This window comes from Mirounga leonina, unplaced genomic scaffold, assembly GCF_011800145.1.
Source record: "Mirounga leonina isolate KUSES-001 unplaced genomic scaffold, KU_Mleo_1.0 Mir_170, whole genome shotgun sequence".
Classification (NCBI taxonomy): domain Eukaryota; kingdom Metazoa; phylum Chordata; class Mammalia; order Carnivora; family Phocidae; genus Mirounga; species Mirounga leonina.
Genome location: NW_023270433.1, coordinates 22,319,975 through 22,338,882, shown reverse-complemented (window position 1 = coordinate 22,338,882; position 18,908 = coordinate 22,319,975). Strand labels below are relative to the sequence as shown.

The 18,908-nt window shown below is 40.3% G+C and overlaps 1 protein-coding gene, 1 long non-coding RNA gene and 1 other non-coding gene across 7 annotated transcripts in view; 1 reads left to right on the top strand and 2 right to left on the bottom strand.

The window, feature by feature from the left end:
* The window catches only part of LOC118017829, a 29,397-nt gene that overhangs the window by 5,420 nt on the left and 5,069 nt on the right, over nucleotides 1-18,908 (top strand). The window contains exons 1-2 of one of the 2 annotated variants that reach the window (XR_004681243.1): nucleotides 12,187-12,229; nucleotides 16,801-16,855. This is a non-coding gene — a long non-coding RNA (uncharacterized LOC118017829). Of the gene's footprint in view, nucleotides 1-12,186; nucleotides 12,230-16,800; nucleotides 16,856-18,908 lie in introns of those variants that run through there. The other variant, XR_004681242.1, reaches the window with a different exon arrangement.
* The window catches only part of SVEP1 (sushi, von Willebrand factor type A, EGF and pentraxin domain containing 1), a 193,148-nt gene continuing 184,407 nt past the window's right edge, over nucleotides 10,168-18,908 (bottom strand). For all 4 annotated transcript variants that reach the window (XM_035016093.1, XM_035016091.1, XM_035016092.1 and 1 more), the window contains 2 exons: nucleotides 15,116-15,209; nucleotides 10,168-10,566 (listed from right to left, as the gene is read on the bottom strand). In XM_035016093.1, coding sequence (XP_034871984.1) covers nucleotides 10,545-10,566; nucleotides 15,116-15,209 — 116 coding nt within the window. In that variant the 3' untranslated portion in view covers nucleotides 10,168-10,544. The remainder of the gene's footprint in view (nucleotides 10,567-15,115; nucleotides 15,210-18,908) is intronic.
* Nucleotides 14,796-14,902, bottom strand: LOC118018282. The gene has a single exon (XR_004681360.1). It is a non-coding gene; the product is annotated as a U6 spliceosomal RNA (small nuclear RNA).

Below are 18,908 nucleotides of genomic sequence, written 5' to 3'. Positions count from 1 at the left end.
AATCTTAAAAAAAAAAAAATGGTTGAACGCATTTCTATTTTTTAATATAAAACTATTTAGTATTTGCCAATTTTTTTTACTAGATCTGTTTAATTTTTAATTTGTAAGAGGATCTTTGTATTTTAAGTGTTTTAGTAATTAATGTTTCTTTTTTAGTACAGAAATTAAATTTTTTCAGTCAAATCTCTTGATTGTGTCTTTTGACATTTTTTGCATTGGTTGTATGATTGAAAAAATGCTCTTATCTTGTGGTTATTTATGTGTACCATATTTATCCTAATAACAAAAAGTAATTCTAGTTTTTACTTTAAACGTTTCAAATTAAAACATATTATAAAAACCTAAGACAATCAAAATACATTGTTAAAAAACAAGATCCAACCAAGTAAAGTTGAAGATCTAATTGGCTTTATTAAATGATTCATGACTCTCGCAGCATCCCATCTACCAGGTAGAGGGGAACTCCAAAGGGCTACAGGAAGTGAAAGGTTTTTAAAGGCAGGCCCAGGAAGTCATAAACAGAAGGATTATTATAGGTGAAGTACCTTCATTTGGGGACAAAAGGGTTTTAGTGGGTGGATTACCTTATCCTCCTGTGAGGGGATGAAGAGGGCCCAGGTGATAGACTGCTTTATTAGTACTGACTGACTAGAAAATCCCTAACTGACTGGTTAGAAGTTACATTTCTGGGGGGGTTGAAACTGCAGTTAGGTTAGGTATTAAATCTTGGCTTACTGACTTGGGTCCTTAACCTAAGATGCCATTTTGGGCGTATGGTTTTCTTTTTAACAACATAAAGGATAAAAGATGTACCCACCGCTCAACAAATAAAATATTACATACACTGCTTCCCTGCTGTGTTCATGTACATTTTAATCTTTCTTTCACTATTTGTTGTTACGGGAAGAGAGGAGAATATACATACATTTCTCTAGAGTCAATTTACTGAATGTCAGTCAGTCTTTCTCCATTGCCTTGTGATGTTTCCTGTATAACCTACTAAAGTCCTATCTCATACAGCATGTTAAGCATTTTCTCCTCCAGTGGCTTGTGTGTTTACTCTGGCCTCAGAATCACATTTATTTGTTAAACATTTAATGAAAATATAAAAGTTAATATGATTACTTGCTCACTGCAAACTTAGCTCTGAAAAAAGAGTTCTGAGAAAATATCGATGCTGGTAAAGATAAATAAAAAATAGTTTTTCACATTAAGGCCAACAGAGTGTTAGTATATGACATATGGAGATTTGAGCTGTATGAAAGTTAAACATTTGAACATTGAATCTCCCCATGTAGGGCAGGTTTGAGGGGACGTATAAGAAAACTAAGGTTGGATGATAAGTAAACTGGGGTCAGACTATGGAGGGACTTCAAGGGGAGAACTTTGAGGTTAATAAGCAACCAAGAAGGAGCCTTAATGATGAGGAAGAGCCATTAGTATGATAATGCTCTAAAGGCTAGAGACAGGGACACTGGATTCAGAAAAGCATACTGGGAATTACAGAAATTCATTTGTGATAGAAGGAGGAATTTTACAAGAGCGGCAATGCAGAAGGCAATGTTTTCATCATGTGTAAGATAGACATAAGGCACCCACTCAACGAATACTTGTCAAGTTTGCATATACTCTAGGTATATAAAGGACAGCAAAGAGTCAGAGAATGCCACTGTTATGAGCCTTATACCTTGAAGAAGTAGTAATACCACTGATCAAAATGGGAACATTGTGTGGACTGCTGCATATCCTTTTCCCACTCAACTGATCATAACTAACCCCCAAGAAACTCTGTCCTTGTCATTTTTCTCTAAAATAATTTCTGAGGGGAATCCAAACATTCCTGTGGGTTGTTGTTTTGTTTTTTTGGTCCATCAATCCTTGGATGAGGAGTCCTGTTGTGATCACTGTTCATATGCTCTGATTTATTGGTGGTCTTAGCTTCCTTACACTCTCCCCAGATCCCATGCAGGACAAGCCCTAATGTGGGCCCTTTGCAGTAGAGGTCTCTATTGATGTGGGAAACAAAGGCAGAAGAAAAATTACTAAATTTCCTTACTACTTACAGCCCATTGACAAATCCTCAAAAGAGGCAGAGTGACATTCCTCTAGGGACTTAACTGCCTCGATGTTAATACTTCGCTAAGGACAAAAGGCAATCTTAGCCCAACCCCAGGATCCTGTAAGTTTACTTCAACGTATAACAATTCCTTTGAAAACTTCCTTTATCTCTACCCCCCCAAGATACATGTTGGCAATCATCCCCCAAGCATATGACTCACTGATATACATATGAAGGGTCTCATGGCTCAGGTTTTATTAAACAGTAATAAATGACCTTTTCCCAACAATAGCTAGCCCACTCAAGGTCCTGGAAAGCTTGCTTCCAAATTCCTTAGAGACTTACGCTATTCCCTAACCCCCTCCCAACTTGAAAGTATATAATGGGCCACTCCTCCTGACCCCAGTGCAGCTCCTTCTGCCCACGAATCCTGTCCCAGTGTTTTAATAAAACCACCTTTTTGCACCAAAGATGTCTCAAGAATTCTTTCTTGGCCATCAGCTTTGGACCCTAACGTCTTTTCCTACATCATCTATCATCAATAGATTAGAGTCAAACTTCTCTTACGCTACATCTAGGTCTTGGAAAAGAGTCCTGAAGGATGGGTCCAGCCCATCTCATCAGGGTAAAAGATGACTAACACTGACCTTACTTCAGCATTTTGGTTCCAAATTTTTGGCTAATTTCGGTTTCCTACTTGACCACCATGAAATTAGCAGGAACCCAGGGACCCCAACCCTGTTCACAGTCCAACTAACTGGCCTTCTGACCCCTTTCTCTGCATTATCATGCCTGTTACTCTGAGCCTCTTGCTTTGTCTAGTTTAGCCTGCTAACTTGCTCCTCGAATTTGGGCTCTAAAAAGCCTTCAAATCACCTCTGTAGAAAAGTCTGCTTTTACCTCCGGGTCTCTACTTTGCTTCCACCCTCACCTAAACCAAGTCCCGGCTCTACTCACCTCTTCTCCCAAAGCCCACATGGCTTCTGTCTGACCTATAGTTGGACATTGCTTGCCCCAGAATCTACAATTAGTTGCTATGTAACTTAAAGTGACAATAGTTCACACTGTCCCTCAAAGAGTACCAGGACCTCTGATCGCTCCAAACCTAAATAGCCTAAATAGTTTGAGAACTGCTGATCTATAAAATGGGGCTAAGATGTCCTGGCCTGCCTACCTCACTGAGTCGTTTCGAGGATCAAGTGAGATTGTATATGGAAATTGGCTTTGAAGGCTTTTAAGTGCTCCCCAAATCCATGGGATTACTATTGCCATCCTTCTGACACTGAGCAGTCACTGGGCACCTACTGAGGCATACAGATGAATGACCTAGTGAAGAGGTTCTATCTAAGCGTTAAATAGAACCTAGGTCTTGGGCGCCTGGGTGGCTCAGTTGGTTAAGCAACTGCTTTCGGCTCAGGTCATGATCCTGGAGTCCTGGGATCGAGTCCCACATCGGGCTCTCTGCTTGGCAGGGAGCCTGCTTCTCCCTCTGACCCTCCCCCCTCTCATGTGCTCTCTCTCTCTCATTCTCTCTGTCTCAAATAAATAAATAAAATCTTAAAAAAAAAAAAAAAAAAGAACCTAGGTCTTAAATTTACTGAAATGGACCTTCTCCTTGGCCTACTTGGGCAAAATCCTCTTTTGGATTTTGATAACGCAAAACAAGAGAGAATTCAGAGTATATAGCCCTTTAACTAGACTACCTTCTCTTTCTCCTTTCTTCCCTCCCTCCCTCCCTTCCTTTCTTCCTCCCTTTCCCATTTTTTTTAAAAAAAATCTCAAACCATGCTTTTATACATGCAATATGGCATGTGTATGTTTGGGAACATAGAAGGGGAGATTTCAGTGTTTTAGTCAATTTTTCTAGAAGCTGTTGGATGATCAGGTAAGCAGCTCAATCACTTGTAACTCCCTAGACCTTTCCCACTGTCATTCTTTTCAGTGATGTTCATTGGGACATATGCCAGGATCTAATTTGAGAACTCTACTCCAATATTCTGTATGTGCTGCATGATGTAGAAAAGGCACACAGTCTGCAATTCCCACCTTGCCTAAATGAACAATTCTGGGACAAAAACACCTTGTAAGAGCCTTCCCTCAGTACTGGAGCTGGTAGTGAATCAGCCCAGTATTGGCACTGGAAAACAGTTTGGTACTTGATCAAAAAATTGTGCTCTCCTCTCTCCCTATCCCTTCCCTAATTGCCTTCCTCCCTTTCTCCCCTCCAACCTCCTCCCCCAAGAGACTAACACAAAACACGATCAAAACCAATGCAGACGCATTTAGGAGATTATATTACCACTTCCAAAAATGTGAAACCACATGAATTGAAGGTTTCAAGATAAAACACAAGGCTTCACTTAATTGGCTAATTGGCGAAGGCATGGAAACAGGTTAGGAGTAACTGGAAATAGAGAGAGAGGAAGATCTGGGAAGCAGAATCTCAGAGAAGAGTCCTCTCTTTGATGTGCACAATTGATTGTTTCTTGATCTTAAATAGAGTCATTTGCAGGTATGCCTTCAAGGCCCATTTCCCAACCACAGTGCTGCACCTATAAAGCCACCACTCTCTGGGTTATAACAGTGGCATCCAGTACATTCTCATACGCTTTTATTAGGATCCAGAAACATTACAAAGAGAATGACAGCTGCCTAGTGTTGCAATTCATCTGTTCTTCCGGAGATTGCAGTTGGAGACAATCTAAACTGAGGGAAGAGGTATACACTCCCTGGAGGAAGGGCTAGTGGCAGTGGCCAAAGTTGTGTTCCTCATGGTATTCCTCCATGCATTCCATGCTTTTATTTATTTATTTAACAGAGAGAGACACAGCGAGAGAGGAACACAAGCAGGGGGAGTGGGAGAGGGAGAAGCAGGCTTCCCGCTGAGCAGGGAGCCCGATGTGGGGCTCGATCCCAGGAGCTTGGGATCATGACCTGAGCAGAAGGCAGACGCTTAACGACTGAGCCACCCAGGCGCCCCTCTCATGGTATTCCTAATGGCGTCACCCTGGGTAAGTCCCTCACCCCTGAGTTTCATTTTTAAAATCTGAAAATCAAGAAAGTCCCTGGCCCCCGAGAACCTTAACTTTCCCAAGGCCCTTTCCCCTTCTGGTTATGACAATGTTGCAGAAAGCTGTGCCGTCAAGGGAACTGACCAGTTGTGACCTGCTACTGCAAAAGCTGATTTGGAAAAAAGGCCTATATATTTTCTGGAAGACAGGAATATGAAACTGAAGGTCAGCACACCAGGAGAAAAGAGATATGTGATCATATCAGCGATGCGAAGATGGGAGACCAAGTCACGGTGCAGGGGTGTAGTCCAGACACCACTGCCAAAAAGACAAGCCCTCCAGTGTGTGCTTATGTGACTCACCAGGGAACTCGATGACAAGGCTGAAGATGGGTGGAGCAGGTAGTTTACGTGTGTGAAAGGGAATGATTCTGTTATGAGGCACCTTAGGGAGGAAAGCAGCTGGATTTAGCCAACTCCTTTTTCCCCATTGTCTCCACTCACTTACTAGGAAAACCAACAGAATCAAGGGGGAGGGTCAGGATTTGGAGAGGCATTCCGCAGTGACTCATACAATCAAAACCAATGATGTTTAGGAAAGAATCTTTTTCAAAGAACTCGTATGTTCTTCCTTTATCTTGATGTTTATTTTCTATTAGCAATAGCAGAGTTTAAAGGACACAGAGACTCAAAAGGCTTTCCACAGATCCAGAAAGCACCTCCAGCACCGCGGGCCAGCAATTCACCTAAGGCTGTAAATTTCCATGTGTCAAATATTATATTAATATAGGGTCGGGCACCGAAGATGTCATTTGATTGCTTCATATTAAATCTGAGATACCATGATGGTGAGATATACCATTAAACTGCCAATTGTATTATGCCATGCCGTTGTAAGATGCATTTCCATCTTAGAGATGTTAATACTTTGGATGAATGAAACATGTTAAATACCCTAACTCTGCTGAATATTGTGGTTTATGTTAAAGTCTAATTTTAATTGCTACCTGGACACTGTTATATCTGGGGATGTGGTCAGGCGACTCTAGCCAAGACTTCATTAATCCTTAGGGCCTTATTCTAATACCTGGGTCAGAATGATGAACACCAAGCCAGCGGAACTAAGTGGAGGAGAGTCACTTGTGCTGTGTTGGTAGCAGGGCCACTGGGCGGTAGGGTACAGGAAAATTGATTGTCTTGGCAACTTGATAGCAAGCCACAACAATGGGCCAAGGATTAGAGTGCTCTTCAATTCCAGTTCTAGTGCTTGGCTGTGCAGTTATCTCAGTGTTGTTCCTTCTTTAGTGGAAGAGGTTCGGGGCCATCAAGGCATCAAATCCATAAGATCCATAGAATGTTTCATTCACCTGTCTAGAGGATGGGCAACATTGCACTGGGGCTAATGTCTGTATTTCCTCTGAAGAGCTTGGTTTTCGGTATTGTAATGTTTCCTCCAGTGTAGCCCGGTTGCCTGGACAGAATGTGGGGTCAGGAAATAAAAGAGGCTGGGATTACACATTACACTCATTTCAGGGGACACTGGAATGAGAAAGGGCAGAACTCACTCTCCCTGTGTCCTGTGAAGTTGACCTTGGGGTGGAGGCAATGGGGTTGAGAGCAAAGTCAACAGCATCTGAGAACCCAAGAACAAATGGTAGAAAGAACAGTATGGGAGACAGTGACTACCCTGGTGGGGTTAGGTCCGAACTGGGAGTAGAGAACATGACACAGGTAAAGGGAATGACTTGGGCAAAGGCCTGGAGATGACAACATGGGCATTCAGAGACCTGAAGCCATTCATCATGAAGTCTCAATGTGGCAATTATGACTTATGGAACATTTTGGGCTGCCCTTTAAACATAGCCTAGAGTTATTTGGTGGGACTCTAACAAAAACCAAGGCTGCTTTGTGATTAGGAACATTTTCTTTTGCAAACACCAGAAACATAGGCTGTCATAATAAACTACCAGAGTTACAAAGCTTATTTGGGGTTGAAAATACCAGCCATATTCTAGCTAAGGTTTGTTGTCTAGAAAGCGCTGTGGCCGAGTACTCTGGACCCTAGCCTTGGACTTCAGGTGTTGGCTAGTCATTTCTAGATCTTGTAGGTATCGCTTCTCTGTACGTCAGTTTTCCTAGGGTTAAGAGGGAGCTTTGCAGAATTAGCCAAGAAGGGTTGGGGAAGGACTAAGAAGAGGGAGGGACGCAAACATTTACTCAGCCATTGGTTGATACAAGGCATCCAATCCTCACACGTTTTGAGACAGCCTACGAGAAAATACATTTTAAATGACAACGCAGCATGCCAACTCTAAGGTGTGCAAAAAAGAGTTTGGAAATATTTCCCCTCTAATTATAGACTTCATAGAGTCTCAACAACAGCTCTTTTGAAGAATGTGGTATAACTGAGAAATGCATGCACCTCGTTTTTGCTTCTTTTTTGTGGTCTTCACCTTAATCCATTCTTTCAGGTTTTTCTAGTTTGTCAGTTCACACTCTTTATTGCCTTTGCTGATCGGATACACTTGAACTTACAGAAGCATAAACTAGCTTGAAGCACTCTGCTGGGAAAGTAAAAGATCCAGTGGACATAATGGAAGGAGGAATCTCAGTGATTCAGAAGGGTGAGGATCAGGCGTGTAATTAGACAGGTCGGGACTCATGAGGGTGGAGGGAACACACCAGAATTCTATGAGGGGTGGCTGTGATCAGCATCTCTCCCCTGCCCAGTACAGGACAGCAGTCTGTACTGTAACTCTTACAGACACCCGAACAGCGGAGCTCTGTGTGGGTCTCTTTAACGTAGTGTGGCTTCATTCACAAAACCCAACGGCCCAGCGACGTTCCGCGGGGAAAGCATATACTTTAAGCGGCTTTGCCCGCTGATGACTGCAGCGAGGAACACGCTGACACATGGCCCTTACAACACATTTGCAGCTTTCCATTACTTTCAAAACAGTCCATTTCATTCAGGTGCTATCCAAGTCTACATTTTGGGCCCAGGTTACCTGGAATGGCCGGTCTGTAAGATCATTAGGGGAAAAAAATGGAAGTCTGAAGTTGTTATCACTGCTTTAAGGTCAGAGTTAGGAGGGAAACATGAGAAATTAGGTGTAAGCCCTTAAAAAAAAAAAAAAGAAAGAAGAGTATTGCTGTCTCTATGTTAGTTGTTAAGGAAGCGTAAGAAAGTAATTCTGATGTAATCTGGCCAGTAAATTTGCAATGTTATGCCAGACTCATGCACTCACCTGGGGCAGGAAACACAAGGACATACTGTAAAAATACACTGCCAGTCTCAATAATTAACTTGTTAAATCCTTTAATTTGATCATCAGCAAATATTTTTCTCCTGTGTAGACACGTAGCTCCAGATTTATGGATATTGCTCTTGGTAGCAGTTTCCATCTTTATATTAACCTAAAGATCACCTTGATCTGAATTCTTCTCTAAAGATTCCTGAGGAAGTGTTTAAACAAAACGATACGGAGGCAAGATCTTTCAACTTACTGATGCCAATGCATACGCCAGATTAATTAGGGTAGACAGAAAGATGACCTTTTAGTGTGGGGCTTTTACACTTCCATTAATTTTTATGAATTTTGAATACAAAAGTAATATATTTTCATTCAAAATAAGGCAGAAACTGTAGCCATTATGCAGGGATAATATATTTCATCGCTGTTGCTCCTTGAACCCTAATACCTGGCCTGCACTTCTGTGACTCTGTTCTTTAAATAAATATAAGTATTAACATACATAATAAATAAAAATTCTCTGCATGTTTAAAAAAAAAGAAAGTCAGAAATAAAGGGGAAATTTGGATAAGAGGTAAAAGTTTCCCAATGTTCCATGTCTTGGGGAAAATCATTACTAATAAAGTTTGGCAAATTTCTTTCTATGCACATTTCTAGATATGAAATATTATTTTCAAACCTCATTTGCATGATGCTTTACTTCACTGTACTGTCTACATAACAAAAATAATTTAACTTACTATGAAATAAAGATCTTTTCACCTATTCAAAGTAACCCAATACAAATTGCACTTAGTAGGTACACTTTCAGAGCTGAGTTTTGTTTTCAAATGCAGTAGCTTTCCCTAGCTTCTATTTTCTGGTGCCATCCTTCTTTTTATTACTTGGCTTTCATTTTATAGTTTTATGATTATAAAATGATGAAGATCAACATAGTTTGGAAGTTGATGGGACATCAATAAGCTAAATAAAAGGTATACTGATAAGCATGTAAAATTGGTCAAGAGAGAATGTCAGGAGAAAGAAGAAGTCAACAGCTGAGGTGTGTAGGGCAGTGGAGAGAACCACTAGGACAATCAAGATCTTTTTCATTGTTCCTGCACCTCTTCATAGTGTTACAATGCACCCCATGCCCTATTTGGGAGCATTTCTCCCAGGATGAAGGTGAGTTGATTGTGATTTTCCTATTTGAAACAAAGTCTAGTGTTTGGCTTTATTTTCCAGAAGTCTGGGGAAGTCTTTATCCTGGCAGAAGTACAGTGATGGAGTGAGTGGGGATTGAGGGGGAAGCTCAGCTCTGCTTTGGACAGCAATTCTTTTTTGCAAGTGAGACCAGGAGCACAGTTTTGGGGAATTTCTTCCATTTGCCTTTTTCCTTCCCTTTCTCTGTCCTGCTCTTCCTATCTCCCAAAGCAGTGAGTTGTGGGATTATGACCCAGTAGTGGGCTCTCTGTTCATCTTCCAGTTCTTGCATTTCTTATTCCAGCTGTGAGAAGGAAGGGAACCACTTTGTTTTGTGAGCCATGACCATACTTTTTTCCTCCATCCACTAAGTTGAATGCCTATAGCTTTCCACACGCTGGGGAAGGAATTAGCCAGGCTACGCCTCAGCACCAGCGCAGCATTCTGGGTGGCGGGTGGTAAGGTCCAGTAGTTACCCACTGATTCAATAAAAGGAAACCTTTATTGTTCCACATACTGTAAAGAAGATGGAGCTAGAATGAGGGGCCTCCTTTACTGTGCTTTCTCAGTACACTGCATGTGATCCTGTATTGTCCCAGCAGCACAGATGAAAGATCATTATCCTCTTCATTGTTTCCGGACATCTCACAAAATGGCACTAATCCAGCCAAATGTTATTTAATAGCAAAATAGATTTTAATTGAAAAATCATTTTAAGTAAACCGAATAAAAATGTATAGCAGGAACTTCCCCAGTAGACAGCAGAGTATATACATTTTGTGAGTGGAGCAGCATCTATTTAATATACTTTTATATAGAAAATACAAGCATATTTAAAAATGGAAACATGTAAGAAAGTATGTCACAAGGAATAACAAAATGGAACACAAAATACAAAGGTAATCCCCAAATAACAAGTTTACGAAACAAAACAAGACCCAGCACCGTGTTGGAATTTCTTTGCATAAGTTCCAGGATGCCCAGGACTACCAGGAAGAGATGATCCTGCTTTTAGGAGAGCTGGTTGGTTGTGCAGTGGTTAAAACCCAGGCCTCCTTTTCCTGGAACAAAAAACAAAGAGATTCAACAGAACTGAAGTGAAGAGGTAAAAGCTTAGGGGCTGATGAAATCAGGACTGAAAGTCTCAGACGCCTGGGCATCCTCCGTGACATTGTTTGTACGGTTGGGGGTCATTCCTTGAGAAAACACGTGCCAACCTTACGAAAAGATCTGAGAATCAGCAGAAACTTGAGTTTTGATCCTGGCTCTGTCGCCAGTCTCCCGTCTGATAATCCTCTTATCTGTAAAACAATGAGTTTGGACTTTGTGAACCTGAAGGTCCCTTACAGCATTAACAGTTTATGGTTTTTATTTATGCCATTTATTTAGGATCAATTTTCTGAAGATGCACATAGAGATCAGAGGAAACATACTCCCTTTCTTCAGGATGGAACTAACTGGGAATAATACTGGGTCTGTCTTAGTTATCAGCAGAGAAGGTTATAGGTTGAGGGATTTAATGGATACCACAGGGGTGTTTCCCCACCAGCTGTCACTGATGCCTGGACACGGCTCCATCTGTGAACAAGCTTTACTGAGCATCTGTCTCTGTGTCTGGACTAAGTACGAGGGATACAATCTTCAAGGCACTCAATCTTGCGGGAGAGAAGGAAATTAAAAAAAAATGTCTGGAAACATTTACTGTTTTGATTTCTCAGAAAAGCTTTCTCCTCTTCCCATTTCAGGGGAATCATACTACACAGTTCTTTCTTCTGGGAATTGCCAGCCTCCTCTCCCCTTTACCCCAAAAGTAAGGTAAAGATCTTGACAAAATGACTCTTCACGTTAGTACAACACAACTCAACCTAGGACCACAGTTCACTGATACATGGTGGGCCCTTCAATTTTTAAGATTTTTAAACTGGGTCAGCACACTATTTCTGTGGATGCTGTGGTGTGACCTGTAAAATGTAGACGCTGTAAGCAGTTCTGTCCTTCCACTTGAACTGAACAGCAGAGAAAACCACACTGCAGAGGATGGAGCGGGCACTGGAGAGAGGAAGGGAGACAGGAGGTGGAGAGGCTTTGCATGGCTTTCCAGTCCTCAGTCTGGTCCTACTAATGCTTAGCCACCTCATGTCTTTGGGTTCTATGCAAGGTCCTTCTATTGTGACAACATATTCCTTTCTTTAATGAAGCTAGTTAGAGTTGTGGTAAGACAGTCCTTACTAATATGTTGCTCCTAGAACAATCGATGACAGTACAAGGAGGCAGGGGCTGGCCCAGTCTTCTGGGTGGAAGATGACCTCCCCTTGAATATGGGATATGCCTCGGAGCTTATTTTGCTGAACATATACATTTGGATTCCTTTATTAAACTTCTGCATAAGAATATCTAGATTTTGTTTTCTTTATTAATAGACAGTATTTTTAAGAAGCTACTAATTATCCTTCCCCTAGTTGAGAAAGAGCTCTTATGGGAGTATTTTGATATTAGGCAACCACACAAACAACTCTGGGTGTCCTTTTCTTATTTATAAGATGAAGGAGTTGAAATAGAAAGTCTAAGATTATAAGGATGTTATAAATATTTCCTGTTCCTTTTTGAGTCACTGCCATTCTTATCTTTTTTTTTTTTTCCTCTCTCTCTCTTTTTTCTTTTTTCCCCAGAAACCCATTCCAGTTTGATTTTCATTTTCTTAAATTCTTTCAACTCTGCTCTCAGGTAAAACTATCACTTTTATCTTGGAAGCTTCTACATATACAATCCAAATTTGCTCTTTGGGGTTTAATTTATTTTTTCTCTTTGCAAAGATGGCATATACTTCGGATGATATGAAGAAATTCATTGGCACAAGACTGATGTTTTTAAATGAAGTTTGTACTTAAATTTTTGTCTTTGCAAGTTGACTCTGATATTCTAATCATGATGAAATAAAAGGAAATGGAAAAATTAGAGTTGTTTTCAGTTAACTGAGTTTCCCACTTTTTAAGGTGAATATGAAAATATCCATTTGTTTTTAATGATTACTGTAAGATGGAAGTAAATATACATAATACAAATCTAAGTGATGTAATACAATAATATATATTGAAAGTCTTAAAATAGAGCTGGTAATATTCCAACATTTCAACATTTGTGAGGATAGTGCTATAATATTGAAAATATTTTATCCACTGCATGATGTAGTGTGTCTGACATTTCCTGATGTTTAAAAAAGCTTAAATCTTGAGAGAGAAGAACGAAGCTAGACGCATCATGTTCTCTGATTTCAAACTATATTACAAAGCTATGGTAATCAAAACAGTATGGTGTTGGCATAAAAACAGATACATAGATCAGTGAAACAGAATAAAGAGCCTAGGAATAAACCCATGCATAGATGGTCAATTAATTTATGACAAAGGAGCCAAGAATATACACTGAGGAAAGAACAATCTCTTCAACAAACGTCTTGGGAAAACTGGACAGCCACATGCAAAAGGATGAAACTGGACCACTTTCTTAATCATACATAAAAATTAACCCAAAATGGATTAAAGGCTTGAATATAAGAGCTGAAACCATAAAACTCCTAGAAGAAAGCATAGGTGGCAAGCTCCTTGACATTGGTCTTGGTGATGAATTTTTTGGATTTGGCAACAAAAGCAAAAATCAACAAGTGGGTCTACATCAAACTAACCTGCACAGCAAAGGAAACCATCAACAAGATGAAAAGGCAACCTACTGAATGGGATCATATATCTCATAAGAGATTACTATCCAAAATATAGAAAGAGCTTATACAATCCAATAGCAAAAAAACCCCCCAAATACAAAACAAAACAAAACAAAAACCCCCAAACCAAAACACAATGCAAACAATTAGATTAAAAAACAGGCAGAGGATTTGAATAGACATTTTTCCGAAGATGACATATAGAAGGCCAACGGGTACATGAAAAGATGCCAAGATCCTCAATCATCAGGGGAATGCAGATCAACACCACAATGAGGTATCACCTCACACCTGTTGGAATGGCTATTATCAAAAAGACAAGAAAGAACAAGATGCAGCAAGAATGTGGAGAAAAGAGAACACTAATTCACCGTTGGTGGGAATGGGAATTGGTGCAGCCACTGTGCAAAATGGTATGGAGGTTGCTCTAAAAATTAAAAATTAAAAATAAAACTGCCATACAACCCAGCAATTCTACTTCTACTTCTGGGTATTTATCTGAAGAAAATGAAACTACTAACTCGAAAAGATATATGTGCCACCATGTTCATTGCAGCATGATTTACAATAGCCAAGATCTGAAAACAACCTAAGTGTCCACTGATGGATGAATAAAGAAAATGTGATACACACACACACACACAGAAATACTATTCAGCCATAAAAAATGTAATCTTGCCATTTACAACAACATGGATGGCCCTTCCATCCAAACTTCCAGTTATAAAATAAGTAAGTCATGGGGATGTCATGTACAGCATGGTGACTGTAGTTAATGACACTGTATTGCATATTTGAAAGTTGCTAAGATAGTAAATCTTAAAAGTTCTTACCAGGAGAAAAACATTTTATAACTGTGTGGTGATGGATGCTAACTAGATCTATTGTAATAATCATTTTGCAATATAGACACAAATATCAAATCATTATGTTGTATACCTGAAACTAATTTAATGGATATCAATTATACTTCAGTAAAAAAAAGTTTAAATTATTTTTAACTATTTTCCCTTAGACTTATTTTTGTGATAATCTTTTCTCAACTATGATATTTATCTGTTTAGAAATGAGAAACCAGGGGTGCCTGGGTGGCTCAGTTGTTAAACGTCTGCCTTCGGCTCAGGTCATGATCCCAGGCTCCTGGGATCGAGCCCCGTGTCCGGCTCCCTGCTCAGCAGGAAGCCTGCTTCTCCCTCTCCCACTCCCCCTGCTTGTGTTCCCTCTCTCACTGTGTCTCTCTCTCTGTCAAATAAATAAATAAAATCTTAAAAAAAAAAAAGAAATGAGAAACCAATTGGCAGGCATATTTTTACATAATTTTTTTAGTCAATTAAATACTGCATATTATACATACACTAGAAATATGAAACAAGATTTTTTACTTTAAAAACAAACATTTCTTATCAATCTCAATACCATTTTTTACTGTAATCAGGAATGCAAGTGAACATCAATACGATGTATTGAGTTTATTATTTATTTTACATCCTTACATATGAATGACGCAATCTTCTGTTCAAGAGGGCAGTTAATTTATTTGTTTAATTAACCTTTTTCTTTTTTTTTTGGTGGAAAAATATGGAATGTTTCATGAGTTTGCATGTCATCCTTTTAAACGGGCCATGCTAACCTTCTCTGAATTATTCCAATTTTAGTTTACATGCCGCCAAAGTGAGCACAAGATTATTTTTGAGATATTGTTTTGTCAATTCTTAACCAGTATTTCTTTGTGTTGGCTCCAGTTCAAATTTAGAGAGCATCTGAAAATGGACAGTTTTGAATGTAAAAAGCTTATCCTTAAACTAGAGATATCTTCTGGCTCTTGGGACAAATGTCCCGTGAATTTTGACCTCTTTATGTTGTAGATAAACACTCATTTCTGATTGCCTTACCTGGAGCAGTCATGGCCTGTCCAAGCCGAGAGACAGTGACATCGATTTGGTCTTATGCATTTTCCACCATTTAAGCAGGGAGACTGGCAAACAGCTGGAATGAAAAATTCACGCATTTATTTAATTAATACTTAGCAAGTCGGAAGACATTCAACGAAGGCACGTAGAATAAGATCTGACTCTGTTTTCCGCTCTAACCACTGCCATTCCCCACCCACTATTTGCATTACACATTTCTGCCACTTTGTTTGACCTCATGTCATTATGTGACACCACCCACCCACTCCCTTTTTCCCCCCAAGCCAGGCAATTCTCATATTTAAGCTCCAGGTTAAGTCCTACACCTGTGTATTAAAACCTTTGCTGATAACATTAAATCCACTGATTTTTCTCATTTGTTCTTTATGCAACCAATCTGACATACACAGTTTTGAACTGCAAATTTTCCTACGCTCAGTTAGACTATACATCACTTGAGAGAGCTAGCAGCGAATTCTAGACACCAGACACCAACTCTTAATCAATCAGACACAGAATCTAAAATAACAAAAAGCAAAACAAACAAATAAACAAAAATAGCAGATGATTCACAAGTTCTTTGTATTTGCTAGAAAACACATTTCATGGCTTTTACCATCTTTAGCTGGAATTACAGAACCTGGAACAGAATTAAAAATTAGCCACAGATAAAACCCTGAGTGAATACCTAAAGATTTACTTTCTCACAAATCCACTGCATCATAACCACACTCTTCAATTGCATGTATCTACTTGTAAAAAACTTATGGATGCTAAAAACTGATGAGGAACTGACACCCACAAGTTTAACAAAACAAAGAAAAAGGGGAACTTCCTCAAGGAAGAAAATAAAATTCCTGTTGAAAGAAGGCTGGAAGTGAGAAATGTTTCAGCCTCATTATAGCATGGAAAAGTAGGCTTTCCAGGATGAAAAACTCATCTTTGGTGAGATATAAATAAATGTCATTTCTTTAATCATTCATCCAACTTGATAAGCAAGCACTGGGCGAGAAGAGAGAGGACAAATAAAAAACCCTGTCTTCATCCTTGGGGAGCTCTCGTGGGGAGTTAAAGAGTAGGAGTGGGCCAACAGAATGCATGTATCTGCCACATAATAAAGAGGAAACTATGAAACAAAGCAGGATTAAAAATAGCAAAAATAAAACCCAATCATTGAAAACTAACTCTCCATAGATTCTGCTTACTAATAAAAAAATGACTCCTGTTCCTTCCTTTTATTTTTAAAGATTTATTTGCTAATTTTAGAGACAGAGCACACATGAGTGGGGGGAAGGACAGAGGGAAAGGGAGAAAGTATCTCAAGCAGACTCCATGCTGAGCGTGGAGCTCGATGTGGGGATGGGTCTTAAAACCCTGAGATCATGACCTGAGCCGAAATCAAGAGTCGGACACTCAACTGACTGAGCGATCCAGGCGCCCCACTCCTTTTCAATAGCATGATGATTTAGTGGTTTCTGACTGTACTAACAAATTCATTTTACTTCTTTGCCTAATAGCTTAACACTTTCCTCCTTCCCTATAACAGGGATGCCCCCAGTGTTCCATTTTGGGCTACCTTCTCACGTGATGGGCCTTCTGTACAGTCTTATGTTTTTCTCCATGAATGTCTTCCAGCGATGCCTTACATACTGCTATCTTCAATCTAGGTATATCTTCTGGGAACCCAAACCATCATTCAGCTGCTGATCAGAGCTCTCCCTGGTATGTTTCACAGGCTCCTCGAACTCAGCATGTGCATGCTTAACTCCTCATCTGTACCTTCAGACCTGCTCCTCCTGGGTTTTCTATCTCAGTAAACGGCAGTACCTTCCCCTCAGGGGCCCCAAACATGTATCAGTCTTGATTCATCTCAGACTTTTACTCCCACAACAAATCTATAACCAAGTAGTGACACACCTCCCTAACTTCTCTCAAATCCACCCTTTTCAGTTATCATTTTTCCAGACTTCATTACATCTTGCCAATTCTGCTTTGTTAACTGCCTAAGTGGACTCCCAATTGTTAAGTCTTCATTTTCCATACTGCTGCCAAAATCACTTTTCTAAAAGAAAATCTCATCACGTGACTTTCCTGCTTAAAACCCTTCAGAGGCTTCCGTTGCTCATAGGACATAATCCAGCATCTTGAACTCGGCATACAATGCATTTCCTCCTCCGGCTCTGCCCCTCTCTGCAGCTTCATTTCCAGTCACACCTCTACATTCCCTCTACAGCTTCAGTTCTACTATGCTGAACACACCTGTGTTATGCTTCCATGCTTTTGACTAGAATGATCTTTCTCCTGGTGACTACTCTTGTTCTTCTTGAGTCTATGCTTACGAAGACTCCTGAATGTCTGCACTTGGGTAGTGTACCCGTCTTCACTGTCGTCATAACCCTTTCCAGAGAATTCAATTAGCCTGCAGTTATCCACTTATAGGCCATTCTGCATCCTTCCTGTTTTTCTAGGTTAAATTCGGGAGGGCAGGAGCTCCTGTTTCCTACGCTGTTGTATGCTTAGTATGTAGGACATGTGAGCAGGATATGTGCTGAGGTAGCTGCTCCAAGAAAGGAACACTATGTGGCTCAGTGTCATTAGGGAGCTTACGCTAGTTAGGGAGCCAAGGAGCTAAAAGAAGTACAGAAAATCAGATCAATGGAGATTGTACCTAATTGTGTCATATCTATAGAAATGGGATGTTAGGAAATAGATTCTTGTGGTATAAAGCAAGTTTGGAGATAAGAGGAAACTTAGGCAGGGCTTTTGAGGTTGGATAAGGTTTGAAGAGGTAGGGGAAAGAGGGAAACCATGAGCCTGTGCTGAGCGATGGGGATAACAAGGAAGCCATCACTGCAGGGAACAGTGTGTGATGGGTTGGATGAAAGTTGAGTTTTACCAGGTGTGCTAAAGCCAGTCTACGCAGAGCCTTGGAAGTCAGAAGTATTTGTGCCGAAAAATTTGGGCTGGATGTGGAGACAATAGGGTACCATTTTAGGTTCTGAAATAGGGCAAAAAGATACACCGAAAGGCGTACAAAATGATGTTTAGCTTGGAAGTGGAGGGACAGGATGATCAACCAGTAGACTCTGAGGGTGACTCCAAGAAGAGATCTTTTACTAGCTGGTGACAGTGGGGACAGAGTAGGATGGAGAAGGTACTGTGCAGAGAGAAGCAGAAAGGTGCTGATACTGGGAATCTCAGCAGAAGGAGTAGGAGAATCAAGGATGCCTCCACCTGGAAGAGTGGGACCACCACCTGCAAAGTAAGATGGCTGGGAAATGGCCCGAAGCATTTGCACATGACTTCAATTTGGAAATGCAGATAAAACCTCTAAGTTGATTTGTTACAAACAAATGCTCTATAGATTGCTTTTAGATTTTCAAATAAAAGCTTCGCATTTAACCTCCAGTAGATTTTTCCTTTTCTACATTCACGGATGGCTGTTCCGGCTTCCGGTAGGGGGCCGACACATCTGATTTTGCGGTGACAGTACATGTCACTCCCATTTCCTTAGTTTACTTATCAACAGTACCCCTTCTGCTCTCAAAAATGTGCGAGTTTGAAAGCTAAGTTCTATGGCCACCCAGCCTTAGAGCTCATAACAAGCTCTGGTGCCAACACACCTGTTCTGGCTTTTGTTTCAGCGCCCCTCCTCCCGGCCAGAGGTGGTATGAGTATTGTTTACAGGAGGGATGGTGGACAGTTAGAATACCAGATCAATACAGCAAGTTCTATTCTTTTAACTGTTGCCTAAAAATGTCAGACTTTTTAACAA